Source organism: Neospora caninum, chromosome X (genome assembly GCF_000208865.1).
Source record: "Neospora caninum Liverpool complete genome, chromosome X".
Taxonomy (NCBI): Eukaryota; Apicomplexa; class Conoidasida; order Eucoccidiorida; family Sarcocystidae; genus Neospora; species Neospora caninum.
The window spans coordinates 2,589,393-2,603,102 of record NC_018396.1 but is presented as its reverse complement, the minus strand read 5'-3'; the positions used below and the strand labels follow the sequence as shown (position 1 = coordinate 2,603,102).

Genomic DNA, 13,710 nt, shown 5'->3' with positions numbered 1-13,710 from the left:
TGTCTTGCGTGCCTTTGAAAATGCGGCCGAGTTGTCCTGGCCCCGCTGTGCGTTTCGCCTTTCCTCGCGAGCTTCTCTGTGTCAACTGCCTCTCTCTCTCTGTGGCTAAAGCGGCGAAGGAACTTTCGACCGGAGCCTGGTGCCGCATCGGGGCGCGCGACACGTTGCAGGTGCTCAAAGTCTTCCAGCGTTTTGCCTTCTTTAAAAGCATCAAGTGCGCATACAGAGAGAAATATGCAGAGCTATATCAACATATCTGTAACATGTGCTCATATGCATCCTCTCTGTATGTCAATATACATTTAGAAAAGCGGAAGTTTTCCTCGTGGAAAAGATTGCGTTTTCCTGCAAGAGCAGAAGACACGAGCGCGACCGAAAAAACGAGAAAAGGGGTAAAGCGAGAGAAAGAGGTTCTTTCCTCGCGTCTTTGGTCGCAGAAAAATGGACATAGGTCGCCGCTGTTTCAGAGAACGGCGACCACAAAGACACAACTCACTTCCGAAATGGTCTCCCCTTTTTAAACGGCAAACAACGGCACAACGGTCGGGAAAAAGACAGCCTGCAAGTCTGCGTTGACGCAGCTCGCCCCCGACCTGAGGCAATGCACAAAAAAACAAAGCACCTAGCGACACAGAGACCCGGATACGGGCTGTCTCCGGCGGGGCGAGCATAAAAGCGTGGAATGCGCAAACTCTCTTCAGTGCGCGCTCTTCCCGCCTCGGTTTCGCCCCCACAGCGGCAACAATTTTTCGCGGAAGAGATCCTTGGATCCACGAGGAGCAGAAACTGTCTGCCGGACAACCGCCTGCGGTGTGGGAGGCGGAAACGGCCAGAGGCTGGGGATCTCGCCGGTAAAGGGGCGGCGCTTTTCGGCGCGGCGGGTTGGAGCCGAGGGCCTTTTTTCCTCCCGGCAACGCAGATATGCGTCTTCGGCGCCGCGACACGCCTGCGTCTCTCGAGACGGGAAGAGGGGGTGTACGTGCGCGAGGACTGTAAAGGGATGTATAGGTAAACCACCCTGGGTGAACAGTGCACGATTCGACGCAGCAGCACGGCGGATAGACCCCCGCCTCGAGACGTAGGCACTTCACACTGTGAAGGCCGTTCAAAGCGAGCACTTGGGCATGCATGCACTCGGGCACAGACGGGCGAATCGCTTGTTGCCCAGTTGTGCGATGGACACATCGAAATGCAAATAGAGATATATGTGCGGGGATACCTGCTTCGATACTGCGCTCACCGCTGTTCCCTTTGGAGCCGCAGTAGCGAGTGATCTTTCACACAGCCATTATGAATGGTGCTGCGCTGCGTTTTCTTCTCGATCGAGACACGCCGTTCTGGCGCGCTGCTCGCTTTTTGTGTCCCTCCGTGCGGCCGCGCGCGCACACGCTTCTTTCTCAGTCACGAAATCGCCCCCTCCTCTCCACCTCCCGGTGCGCCGAGGCGGGGAAAATGGAAGCTGAACCGCCTGCGGCGGAGCAGACGGAGATGGGGAGACGGAAAACAGAACGAAGTCAAATTCTTGGTCAGAAACGGAGACCGGTAGAAAGTGAGAATCCAAGAGAGCGCTCGCAACGCGAGCGAAAAGAGAGAACAATCTACTTCTTCCGAGACGCCGAACCTTCGTCACGCTTCATCGTCACAGCGGTCTCGAAGAGCCGCGGCGGGGAGGATCGCCCATTATCGGGCTCAGGCTGCGAGCTGAGAAAACACGCAAGCGCCAAAATCGCATATAGTTATTATATAGATAGAAATTGATCTGCATAGAGAGATCTACGAATAGGCAAATAGATGTACATGTACATAGATTTTAGATGTTGATAGGCCAGTGCAGATACAGATAGAAAAAGATGAGAACGTGAAAATGTGCGTGCACCAGCGGTTGCCACCGTTTGTCTGCAGGGAGCATCGAGGAGGACCGGAGGACACGAAGCCGAAAACATTACATCTGCGCACTGTCGACGGAATCAAATCGCACTGCGGCACTTCCCCCGCGGCAAAAGCGGCCGAGGTAGTTTTCGCTCAGAGCCCACCCGAGTCGAGAAAAAAGAAAACGCGGGCGCTGTCGAAGCCGGAACGCATCCGCGAAACAGTGAATTCGAGAGAGAAAACGGCGCTCAAAGAGAGAAACCGTGGACAGTGTTTCTCCTTTCGCCGTCCCAAACGCGACCTCTTGCTTCAGGCGAAGAAATCCTCACCTCTCCGAAGACTCGGAGACTTTCGGCTGAGAGTCGACGGAGATGGCGTCGTCCGAGGGCCGGTCCCCGCTCTCGCTGTCCTCCGACAAATCTGTGAACAAGGTAGCATAGGAGGCGCCGGGCCAACAGACCCAAAAGAGCGTTTTCATGCACAAGATCCCAAAAAGAGACACGCCTAGAACGCACCAGATGGGGAGTAACCTTCCTGACGTAGGGCACTGAAATCCACCGCTGTTTTTGCTGGCTTAGGGAGACTGGTTATCGACGGGGTTCCGCTCACCCCCGCACCCGTGACGCGGAGCGAGTCGCACAGCCCGAGAGAGGGGCGGCGTCTTCAGCTCCGCTGGACTCCAGAGGCGACAGACGCTCGCGACAGGCGCGGGGACCCGAAAACGGGGGGAAATGTAGAGCGAAATGCGGAGCGAAGGGAAAAGCCGCGCTCGAAATCGCGACAGAGCCCGAACCCCCGAAAACCCCCAGATACACCAGAGGAAACGCGTGCGTTTCTTGACTCTAAACCGTAAAATCCACACAAATCCATATGGACAGTTGTAGCAAGTGCAATCCCCTACCACCGACCTGGCGCGCGCACGCTCCCTCTCATACACACAACAACCCCACCCCCTCCGCTCAAGCCGTCTCCGAGATCACCTACCGCCAAACGTGACGCGCAAACCCTGGGACGATCCAAAGCCTTTCGAGGACGGCGACGAGTCCTCGAAGCTGATCTTCTCGCGCGTTCGTCTGCCCCCAGTGCTCGACGGGCGTGTCTCTCCTCTCTGGTCTCTGTCTTGGGGCGCACTGTCGTCCAGAGACATCGAGGAAGGGTCGAGGACCGCGCCAGAGTCGGAAGCCGTGAAGGCGAGACTGAGGCCGGTGTCGAGGCGTCTGGAGCCGTCGGTTGAGGCGGTTGCGTCGCGGTTTCCGCGGCGGCCGAGCGACTCGACGCTGTCTGCAAAACTCACGTGCTCCTTCACTCGTTCGCTGTCGAGCGAGGCTAACCCTCGACTGCCCTGGGTTCTTCGGACGCGCGGAAGATCCCGGTCCTCTGCGCTCGCGCCCCGAGACGCTTCTTCTCGACTCGTCCTTCTTGATCCGGGACCCGCAGCCGAAGCAGCCTGGGGCTGTGAGTCCTCCGTCTCGCCGTCCTTCGGCGTCTCCAAGTGCTTGCGAATCACGTCCGGCGTCGAGGTGATCGTGTGCAACATCATTTGGCTGTTCCCCCGTTGCGCCCCCGTCTCCGGCACGAAGAAAGAGGAGCTCGGCTTCATGCCCTTCGACTGCTGGAGGCCCAGACCCGCGATTTTGCGCACTGCGTACGTCGTCACCGTGTTCTGTTCCGCAGCGTCTGGGCACGTGTGCCGCACCAATTCAATCTCCGTCCCCGCCTCGTGAAGCTCCTGCCACTGCTGCTGATTCGCCTCAATGTTCGACAAAATCTCCGCTCTGAGAGACAACGCAAAGCGGACACGCGTGCGACACCCGACCGTGGAACTGTGCGCGTGACCGACTGTGCGCACGCTGTCACCAGCGGGCTGCTCCTCGCACGAGCGAAACGACGACGCTCCCGACGCCATTGCTCGCATATAAGACTGAACCACACGTCGACGCGACGCTGACACGTTCGCGGTGGAGGCGCGAGAGTGTTGACCATCGCAGTGCGAGAACAACCAGTGGTGAGAAGCGAGGGCGCGATCCGCAAAACGCTGCCTTGGGACCGTGCCCCATGCCGCAGGATCGGCACTCGCGTCGAAATCCAACCCGCAGCCCTTTGCTTTCCCAGTTTCCTTCGAAAACGCACCGGACGCGACCAAACGGATCGATTTCCTCGATTTCTTTGATCAGAGGCTTGACGACAAACTCCAGAAAGCCGCCCTGAGACTTGGCCATGTCCGCATGCTTCTCGCGATCGCAGAGAGGCGATAGCGGCATGTTCTGAACAACAAACAAAACCGTCGCGCACCCTACGTGAACAGAGCCCCGTACGCAGTTCTTCGAAGAAAAAACGAACTGGACACGCTGACCCTCTTCTCAGGGTCGCGCAGACACCCCACGGACCGACACGCACTCACGGCTGCGTCTTCGCCAAGGTCGACAGCCTCACATTTCACCGCACGGTTTACAAATGAACCCCCAAAGGCATGGACACGCACCGTCCACTCGGAAACGCACAGCCCCAAGACAAGACTTTCAATACATTACACACACATGTCCATGTATCAACACGCGAAGTTACATCCCGCATATACACGCCTAAATGCATGCGTATACATGTGGGTAGACGCGCTGCCTCCATGTGACTATACACCTATCTATCTATCTATCTATCTATCTATATATATATATATATATATTAGATATTCATATGTACTGTAAAGAGAAGGGATAATAATACGGACAAGCATATCTACTCATATGTATATCGTTAGAGATGGAAATGTTTGTCTGGGGTTTAGGCCTTGAAGCCACAGACTGTGGTTTCGGGGTGTGATTTATTTTCATTTCACCCACTCTCGAGCGTTCTTCGTCTCCCTGCAGGTAGAACTCCTCCACGACTCGCGAGGACCACTCAAAGTGCTGGGTCCACGGGACGCACGACTGAAAAAAACAAAAACTCCTTCGGCCGCGGCAGATAACCGAGTCGGAAACGTATGCTGTACATAAATAATTACCTATAAATGCGTATCTACAGATGCACATATGTATAGGTGTATATGCACGTATGTACAATCCGAACAGGGAATCACAAGGAGGGAGAAGAAAAGGGAATGCGTTTATATGAAAGTCCCAGCCCTGAAACAACTGGGAATCACCAACAGATCTACACGAGGAAGCGAGAAAAAAAGGCGTACATCAGAGACGGAGACCACAAAAGAAATATATATATATATATATATATATATGGATAGACAAAGAGTTTCTAATGAATACATGTATGCTACCTATACAGTATATGTATATGCCTGTATATATTTAGTTATATAATTAGACGCAGGTGGTCAAATGATGATGTCCGAATGTGGAGAGAAGAACGGACGAGTCTGACGTGAAATAAGGAGTGAAAGGAACTTCGACTTACGTGTCCAATATCCGCGACCTTCACACACATCCTCGCGACGAGCCTAAGAGAGACACAAGCGGCGGCCCAGCCCACGAACATGCAGCATTCGCTGTCGGAAAAGCTCTCCCGAAAAATCTCCACAACCAGACAATATATGTGACATACATACCTGATATATGTATATATATATATATATATATATATACATATAGATGGGTCTGCATCGATTGGCAGACAGGTAAGGTTGTCCACGTACGACCAGGCAGAACACGTCGGGTAGACATAGAAGCAAACACCCCAGCGCACAGATGCACATGTCTGTAGTCATAGATAGATAGATAGATAGATAGACAGATAGATAGATAGATAGATAGATAGATAGATAGATAGATAGATATAGAAAACTAGACATAGATGTAAATGAGCTACAGATATATCTGAGTCGCCCAGAGGCTCGTACAGAAGGGATGAGAAGAGGCACGAGACACTCCATAGGGCCCCAGATGCAGTCGCAGTCCCAAACAGCCCTCCATCTTGGGACAGGGAAAGTGAGGGGTATGATATTTTGAATCGAATCGGCACACAAACTGGCTTGGCGGGAGACAAATTGCTCATTGAAGCGTAAGGCGGTTGCAGAGACCGAGACACAGCGCTGAAATCTTCAGGTCGACGTCCCACTTACCACCTGTCTTCCACATTTTTAACGTAGTTGAACTCAGGAGAGCTTCGCCGGATCTGACGAAACGTAACGCGCAAAGACACCAGCATGCAGACACTCCAGAGTTCTCACAACACACCTACGCGAACCCCCAATCGACAGCGTCGCAGTCTATATGAGAAGACGAGGCACAACTCTCACGGTCAGGCAGAAAACGAGAGAGAACGCGCCCCTTCCAACGTCGCCCTTCAACAACAGGGGAAAGCATGCATGCAGCGTTCTTTCGACGCATGTCTACGCTTCATGTCCTTACGACACGGATCGAAAACATCTGAACCAACCAAAAATGTGTGACAAAATGACATGTGCAGAAACGCGGGAAAACGAAAGGAATGGGGAGGCAAAAGTGCGCAATGACACTCCTATGTATCTACAGATATATATATACATATATATATATATATATATATATACATATATATATATATATACATATATATATATATATATGTAAATGTTTCGAAGACAATCGACGTAAGCAGCATAGTATGCGGCACGCGGTCAACGGCGGTGCAAATAAGCGCTCCGGAGAGAGGAGCATTTTGCGAAGGTTAGGAGACGCTTGTCTTACTCGGAAACGTGACAGACTCTCGAAATGTTGCTTCATGTCGGTCGCGAGAATACACTCAATAACGTATTGGCGAATATATCGGAAGCTCTGAACGCAGAAAGGCGATTGCGAGAAGACGTTTCAGAGGACGGCACCAGAAAGCCGGAAAGCAGATGCACAGACATGCAACACCAAGAACGGGGGCATCTGTCGATGTGTGCGCAATTCGGTGGGCACGAATGCAGCCCCTCACGCAGCAACGCTTCTGCACACGCCTACACATGTATCTCTTTTTCACATGAATTCATCTGCATGCAGACTAGATCCCTTTCATAGCGCCCACGGCAGAGCGCTGGACTGGATACCCAGGGAACTGTGCTCCCAATAACAAGAATAGTAAGTCGCCCGCCCCCCTGGAGAGAACTAGCCAGGAAGCTCGTGAAGCGTTCTCCCTGTCCCTCTTTCTCCATGCATGCAGACACGTCGCAGGCAATTTCCCGCTATCTCGTGCTCTTACGCTTTCATCGATGCAGGCAAAGATGTTGCAGTCTCGGTTTTCGAGTGTTCGGAATGTCAAGCAGCTGTGGAAGTTCTCGAGGACAGCGACGTCGTTGTAGATTACCGCCTGGGAGCGCCAGAGCACGGAAAAACAATCGTGGGAGGTTGAGCGATGCGGCAGCCGCAAAGAAAATCAAAGCCAGTCGGCGCCGTCGTCCACACACCCAATTGACCCAGGCAGCCAGACACCTCACGACATCCCTCCAAACCTGCGCATCCATCTCCTATCCGCCGAAATAACGACATGCAGTCAGCACGAACCTAACGGCTGTGAGGCGGACTGCATGCACAGACCCACCTGTTTCCCACGCATGTTCGCTCAAGCTTTTTGCCTGCTTCTCGGCAACTGTACACAGCGACAGATCTGCATAAATGGGCATCTCGACAGATGTATTCACGCTTAGATAGATAGATAGATAGATAGATAGATAGATAGATAGATATAGATAACTGCACAACGTCTTGTTTTGCGCCTTACGAGAGGATCGAAGGCGTTGATGAAGAACTGGTTGTTTCTGCCTGGATGGCCGACATCATGGCAGATCGCCGCCACTGTGAGGGTCACCTTGTCGATTGAGTTCATGCTGAGCCGCAAGCAAAGGATAGAGTGGGAGAGGTTGAGAGAGTCGTCTCGACCGTCCATGCTTTAAACCGCTCTTTGAGTGCTTGGTGCGCGACGCCACAACCGACCGGCTACATTCCGCCGCGGGAACGCCTCCCCCGCCACCCCACGCATGTTTTCACTTACTTCCTTTGGGCGTTGAGCATGCGCGTGAGGCACTCCGTGAGGTGAGCGACTTCGGCGCCGTGGATTCTGTTGTGGTACGGGTTGTCGCGATACTGCATTTGGATGGCGTAGAGGAAGCGAATCAGGCGCACTTCTTCACACCCCAAGTCGGTCGCCAAACGACAGAGCAAGGCGTAGCCGACCTCGACGATGATGTTCTCCGTCCGCGAGTTCAGATGCAACATGTCGAAGTCCCAGTCGATCCCAACGCACGTCAAGAGCGAGGCAGTGTGTTCGGGCATCGGCAGGTTCTTGAACGTCCCGGTCACACCGCTGTCGCCCACAACGCTGTTCATCTGCTCGAACCCAGAGCCAAACTCAAAGCCTGCAAAGCCGAAAACACGCGGACGGGGGTCAAACTGCACGCACGAAATTGGGCAGAAAGACGCAAAGCACCCAACCCCCTGGAAGCCAGATAGAGGGCGGACCGGGGAGAAGAAGTACCAGCAAATCCCCCTCCTCCTCCCCCGTGCCGTATGAGTTGGACACGACGCTTCCAGCAGTTTCCTGTCGCAGCAGCGTTTCCCCGTGTGCTTTCGCGGCTTTTCGCCACTGTTCTCTCTGTTTCCTACGCAGCTTCGGGTACTTTCCCCTGTCTCCCTCATCCTTTTTGGACATCCCTCCCTCTCCCTCTTTTTTCTCCTGTCTCTTTCTTTGTTTCTCTTTAAGACCTCTTCTCGCGTTCGCTTCCGGATCCCTGTAGGCACACGCAGACCAGGCATGCATCCGCACTCACCGATCACGGGACTGGAGTTGCTACTCTTCGGTCCGCTGCCGACGCCTTCCGTGGCCATGCTCATGTTGCTGCCCAGCTGCAGACCGCTGGACTGCATGCGTCGCGAGGGCCCTGAGGAGGCGATCGACTCTGGGCGTCCTGAAGTCAGGCGTTTCTGCGCACTGCGGCTCGCTGCGCGATGCGGCAACTCCCGCGCCAAGTTCTCCGGTTTGTTGTACAGCTCGATGAACTGCCTATGGACCTCCTGCAGACAAGCACGACACCGCGAGGGACAGTGAGAGCGGAGCTGTGCGGCGAATGCAGAGTGCAGCTACAGGCGGGGTTCAGACGGCTCAGAAGCAAAGCCGCAGCCCTCCGATGCGAGGGAGAGACAGCCGATATACGCAGATGGCGGCCGACCAAACGCACGGCAAAAAGAAGTGGAGCTAGGCATGTGCAGAGGAAAACAACTGCAGTGCCCACGTGCGCCACGAGCACACGCCGTGGAGGCAACAGAGTTGTCGCACATGCGCATGCGAAGGGTGTGGGGTGTCAAAAGTGCAGAAAGGGGAAGCCAGGCTTCCGGGCGACTTTGTCCAGGCGGAGGTCAGCGCGCTAGCTCCACCTCGAAGCCAGCGCCGTGTTTCCGCATCTATCGGCTCTTACATTCGTGTCGGCGAAGTGGACGGAGTAGAGGTTGTCCGTTTGCGTCAGAATTTCAAGAATCCTAAAGAGAAAAGACACAAGGATGTGCGCGCGGTCTCGGCAGAGACCTAAAAGCGTGGAAGGGTGTGCATCGCGGTCATCTTCGTGTCGATGCAAGGCGCGGTGGACGACTGGACGAAAGACGGGAAGAGAGGAAAGCGCAGAGACGCAGCTGCTACACGAGACCCCAGACAAAACAGCTAAAGACGAATGTCCTACTTTTCAAGAAGTTTCTCCATCTGGATCAACTCCTCCATCACGTCTGCGCGACGGCCCCGGTTTCGCGCTATGCCGCACAAAGTTTGGCACTGATCAGAGGAAGCAAAGAGACAAGTGTGACTCAATCATAGATACCTTCCCAATTTCACGCACACCGACGAAACGCCTCTTCCTCCTGCCTATCCTCCGCTGCAAGGCTGATCACCAAGAGGCTGAGAAGCAGAGATCTAGTGATGCTGTCACGCCGGTATCCAAGTAGAGCTACCTATCTACCAATATTTAGACAGAGACAGACTGGTAGAAAAATAGGGATTGATATACACAGGTGGAAATAAACATAGGTAGATACAGCTGGAGATAGATGGACAGAGACAAACAAGGAAACTGGCACATGAACAGTTGAGTACATTGGTATACGCTTCACATGCATCCGTTTGCAACGAACGTTAACGTGCAACCTGCATTTGAAGCGAGACAACGAAAGTGGACGCAAACTCGCATTTGCCTCACCTCCTTGACTTGCGTGATCAATTCCTCAACAGCAGTCGAGCTCTTTTTCTGCTTCTTCTGGTTCTTTATTTTCGTATTCAAATCCGTCAGTTTCTTGCTGGTCACCTGGAAACCAAAGAGAGAAAAAACGGCAAACGGACCTACAACACGCATCGGCGTTCCATCTACTCGACGCCAGGACTTCTTCATATCCACCTAGGCATCCATGCATACCCACACGCATATATATATATATATATATATATGCGTTTATCTACATAGAGAGAGAGGGGGATGTAGGTAGGCCTATATATATGTATATAGGTGTGTATGTCATGCACTTGCAATCTCTTGCTCGCCTGCTGCCAACTTGTAAGAGAACAAAGAAGTCGAGAGCCGGAAGACGCGCGTCATGCGCCGGATTTCGCGTGTGTGCATCCACACACATACAGCCACAGACCTAACGCTGAGTATATCGGTAGCTGCTAGGGGACACGGAGATGGATATCTCCACTGTAACGGTGTTGGGGGAAAGAGGATAAGCATTTTCGCGCAGGGGGTTGGTTCCGGCGGTATTTGCCCTTACGCGCCATGAACAGAAGAGAAGTCGATGTTGAAATTCTTGGGCATATCGTCCAAAGTACCCAGCGGCTGCCACGAACGTGAACGCAAGCAGGAAGAGGGCCCTGCAGGGAAAGCCAGACAGACGCGTGCACCGCGCATGCGGGGAGATTCTCCAGACTTTGGAAAACCTGCATCGTGGATGATCGTCCTTTACATCACATGGTGATACACCTGCATGGGGATGTGTGCCTGAGCATGAAGATCTGCACGCATCTGCATGAAAGTATAGGTCTGTGTGTTTGTGTATCCTAGGTTGTTGTCGGTTCGCGCTCGATTTCTTTTTTCTGTTTTCTGCACCGTGTCGCGTCCGCTGCCTGGGCGAAAGAGAGGGGCTAAGTAAATGTCTGCAGAAGGGGAAGGGAGCAGATTGTACGGCCACCGGCGAGTTCGGCGGTTGTCCCGGCTTTTCGTTTCGCATGTTGCGAAGGGCCTTACGCTTCTTGGACTGGGACGATGAAAGGGTACTTCGACTGCAGGAGAATGAAGGGGAGCGCGCAAATGGGGACGACGACGATGTGGAGCGCAAGGGTGAATTTGGTCCTGGAAGGAGACAGGGTGTCCATGAACATCATGCCCGTCCCAAAGTGAATGATGATGACGGCAAGGGCAACAATCGGGACCTTGAAAACTTGCAGCATCTGCTTGACGTAGCCCAAGTAAGTCGCAAACGGAAGCCACAGGGCCTCGGCAAGCGTCGTCAAGTCGGGTTGTCCCGCTGAACGAAAAGGTCGCACAAATCACAGGCATGTGTGAGAAGGCAGAAACGGAACGGCCGACGCGTCGAGACCACCTCTCCCTGAGTGTCCCTCCTCACGCCTCCGACGCTTGCAAACCCGGCCCTGCCACGACTCGCGCGCCGGACTCGAGTCCCCGGCATCCACGAGAACGTGGCACAGAGCAGAGCGAGTTTTAGACGAAGACGAGAGGAGCACCGCCCCGTCCTGCACGCAGTGTAGAGGCCATCTCTCGGCTTAGCGAGGAACCAGTGCATTGCCCTCGCTGAGCCGCGCCACACGAACCACGCGGTAAGGCCTAGCCCAGGGAAAGAACGGGACGGAAAAAAGACGTCAAAGGAGACCACGCCAAGACGAGCGCCCTTACCGAGCATCTTGAGCTGTTGAGCGCAGTTCGAAGCAGACATAGAGACAATCTCCATAGCTCCGGAGACGCACGATTGCTCTGCGATGCACGTCGCCATCGCGGAGCCGATGTGGTCCGGATTGTGTTTGAGGGATTCCGTGTACTCGTAGAGGCCTTCGTTCCCTTGAATCAAGCGACAGACCGGCGCGAGCTTCATGATCTCGGTCTCCAGTTCGGCGTCGTTGTAATTGAACAGAAGCTCCATGGGATCCGGAACAACCACCAGATGTGGAAATGTTGCCATGACAATCATCAAAACAGACATCCACTGCAGGGCACACACAGCACACACTCTCCCTTCTGCATTACAGGTTAGCGCCACGGTCCGTAGAGAGCGGGATTTATCCAGGCATCGACAAAAAAAACGAGTAAAGGGATATCCGAAGGCACGCACCAAGCAATATATATCTATATATATATATATATATATATTTCACGCAGGTGGCGGTATCTGCGCAACAGAGTATACAGATATCGATCGAAGTTCCATCACGTGTACAGACAGATCGAGAAGCGACCTTCTGTGGACGAAAAGAGAATGTGGAGATGGTTGTGGCAAAGAGCCCCGCTGGAAAAGACTCCTGTACCCCTTGCCTAGCGAGAAGTCCAGTGTGCAACGAAAAGCAGGTGCACTGAACGGGGGGCCGAGTCACACAGAGGGGTGTCGGCATATATACACATGTATACAAGTGGAAATATATGTACATATATCCGGACATGGATCTACGTGACTGAAGCCACATCTTTGATACAGAGAGCTGAAAGAGCACGAAAGAAAACAGGTACGATGGTAAACAAGGGTGTCAGACAGCATGCAGATGCGGTTCGGCTGATGCGGAAGAGGGTTTCGAAGCATAGGCCTCGAGAGAAACTGAGTGTGGCGCCACTGTTTTCGGAAGAAAGGGGGCTGAGCGCTTTCGCACTTTCCGAGTGCGGTGCGCGTACCAGGAAGACAATGACGTAGGAGAAACTCTCGTAGTGGTTGTGCAGAATGGGACAGACTTGCGGGAAGATCAGGCAGATGAGTGAGATAAGCCCAACCAAGAGGTCGACGCCGCAGGCGGTGTGGAAAGCGATCCAGGCGCCGTACGAGTGTTCTCGAAGGTCGATGGCACTAAAGCTGTAGTCAGCAAGATACCAAGTCGTCGGGATGATGAAGAGAATGGTGAAGCAAAGGACAAGGAAGTCACGGCCAATAAACAGCTGGCCACACACTTGTCCATATTCCGTCTCGAGGCCCCCGTCTCTGAAGCGGAGAGGAAAGAAGTGAAGGTACTGAGTCGCGCTGACTCCATCTGTCGTTTCACTCCGCGACGTAGTCGAGCTCGCCAGCCCGCCAATCCGTGTCTTTGCATTCGTGTACGCGGTGTGAAAGTCCGTTTCACTCCTGAAAATATCGGTCATAAACGCGTCCATGCGGTCCCGCATCCGGCCAAGAAGTCCCCTTCGCCACGGCGCCCTTTCCAGAGCATGCGACGAGTAATCACTGACGTCGTCCAAGACGTCCAGCGTCCCGTGGGCCGTCGTTGCGCCTCCATTTCCCAAATCATCGGTCGTGTCCTTCCTCGTCAGTCGCACGTGTTCTTCGCCCAACTGTCCCGACGAGTCTCGCATTTGCCCTAGCTCCACATCGTCCAAGTCACGATTCTGCGACTCGCTCTTCCCTGCGGAAGACGAGCTAGACCTATGGCGCGTCCCCTCCATTGGAGAGACTGGAGTTTTCGTCTCGCTTTCACCTATGTTCCTCTTTGTCGAGTTACTCTCTCGAATCAACTGGTGAAAAAAAGATTTCCGCCGACAGAAAGTATAGAACCGTCGGCGAACCGGCGCTTAGATGCGCACTGTGAGCAACCCGGCGCAGCCGGAAATGCACGACCCCACAAGGAGAGTGCTTGCTGCGTTCGGTCGCGCGCTTTTTGAGAACCACCCTCTGGCAAGATAATCAA

The 13,710-nt window shown here is 53.7% G+C and overlaps 1 protein-coding gene across 1 annotated transcript; it reads right to left on the bottom strand.

The window, feature by feature from the left end:
- Positions 1 to 1,598: 1,598 nt before the first annotated feature.
- On the bottom strand, positions 1,599 to 13,468 carry NCLIV_047870 (putative cAMP phosphodiesterase; the record flags this gene model as incomplete). The annotated part of the gene is made up of 18 exons (XM_003884338.1): positions 1,599 to 1,701; positions 2,199 to 2,289; positions 2,854 to 3,644; positions 4,000 to 4,133; positions 5,278 to 5,320; positions 5,942 to 5,994; positions 6,549 to 6,635; positions 7,045 to 7,152; positions 7,564 to 7,669; positions 7,834 to 8,197; positions 8,609 to 8,852; positions 9,254 to 9,314; positions 9,512 to 9,600; positions 10,022 to 10,126; positions 10,587 to 10,686; positions 11,060 to 11,339; positions 11,726 to 12,032; positions 12,710 to 13,468. The coding sequence occupies 18 exons, from the start codon at positions 13,466 to 13,468 to the stop codon at positions 1,599 to 1,601; spliced, it is 3,825 nt and encodes a 1,274-aa protein (XP_003884387.1).
- Between the last annotated feature and the right edge of the window lie 242 nt (positions 13,469 to 13,710).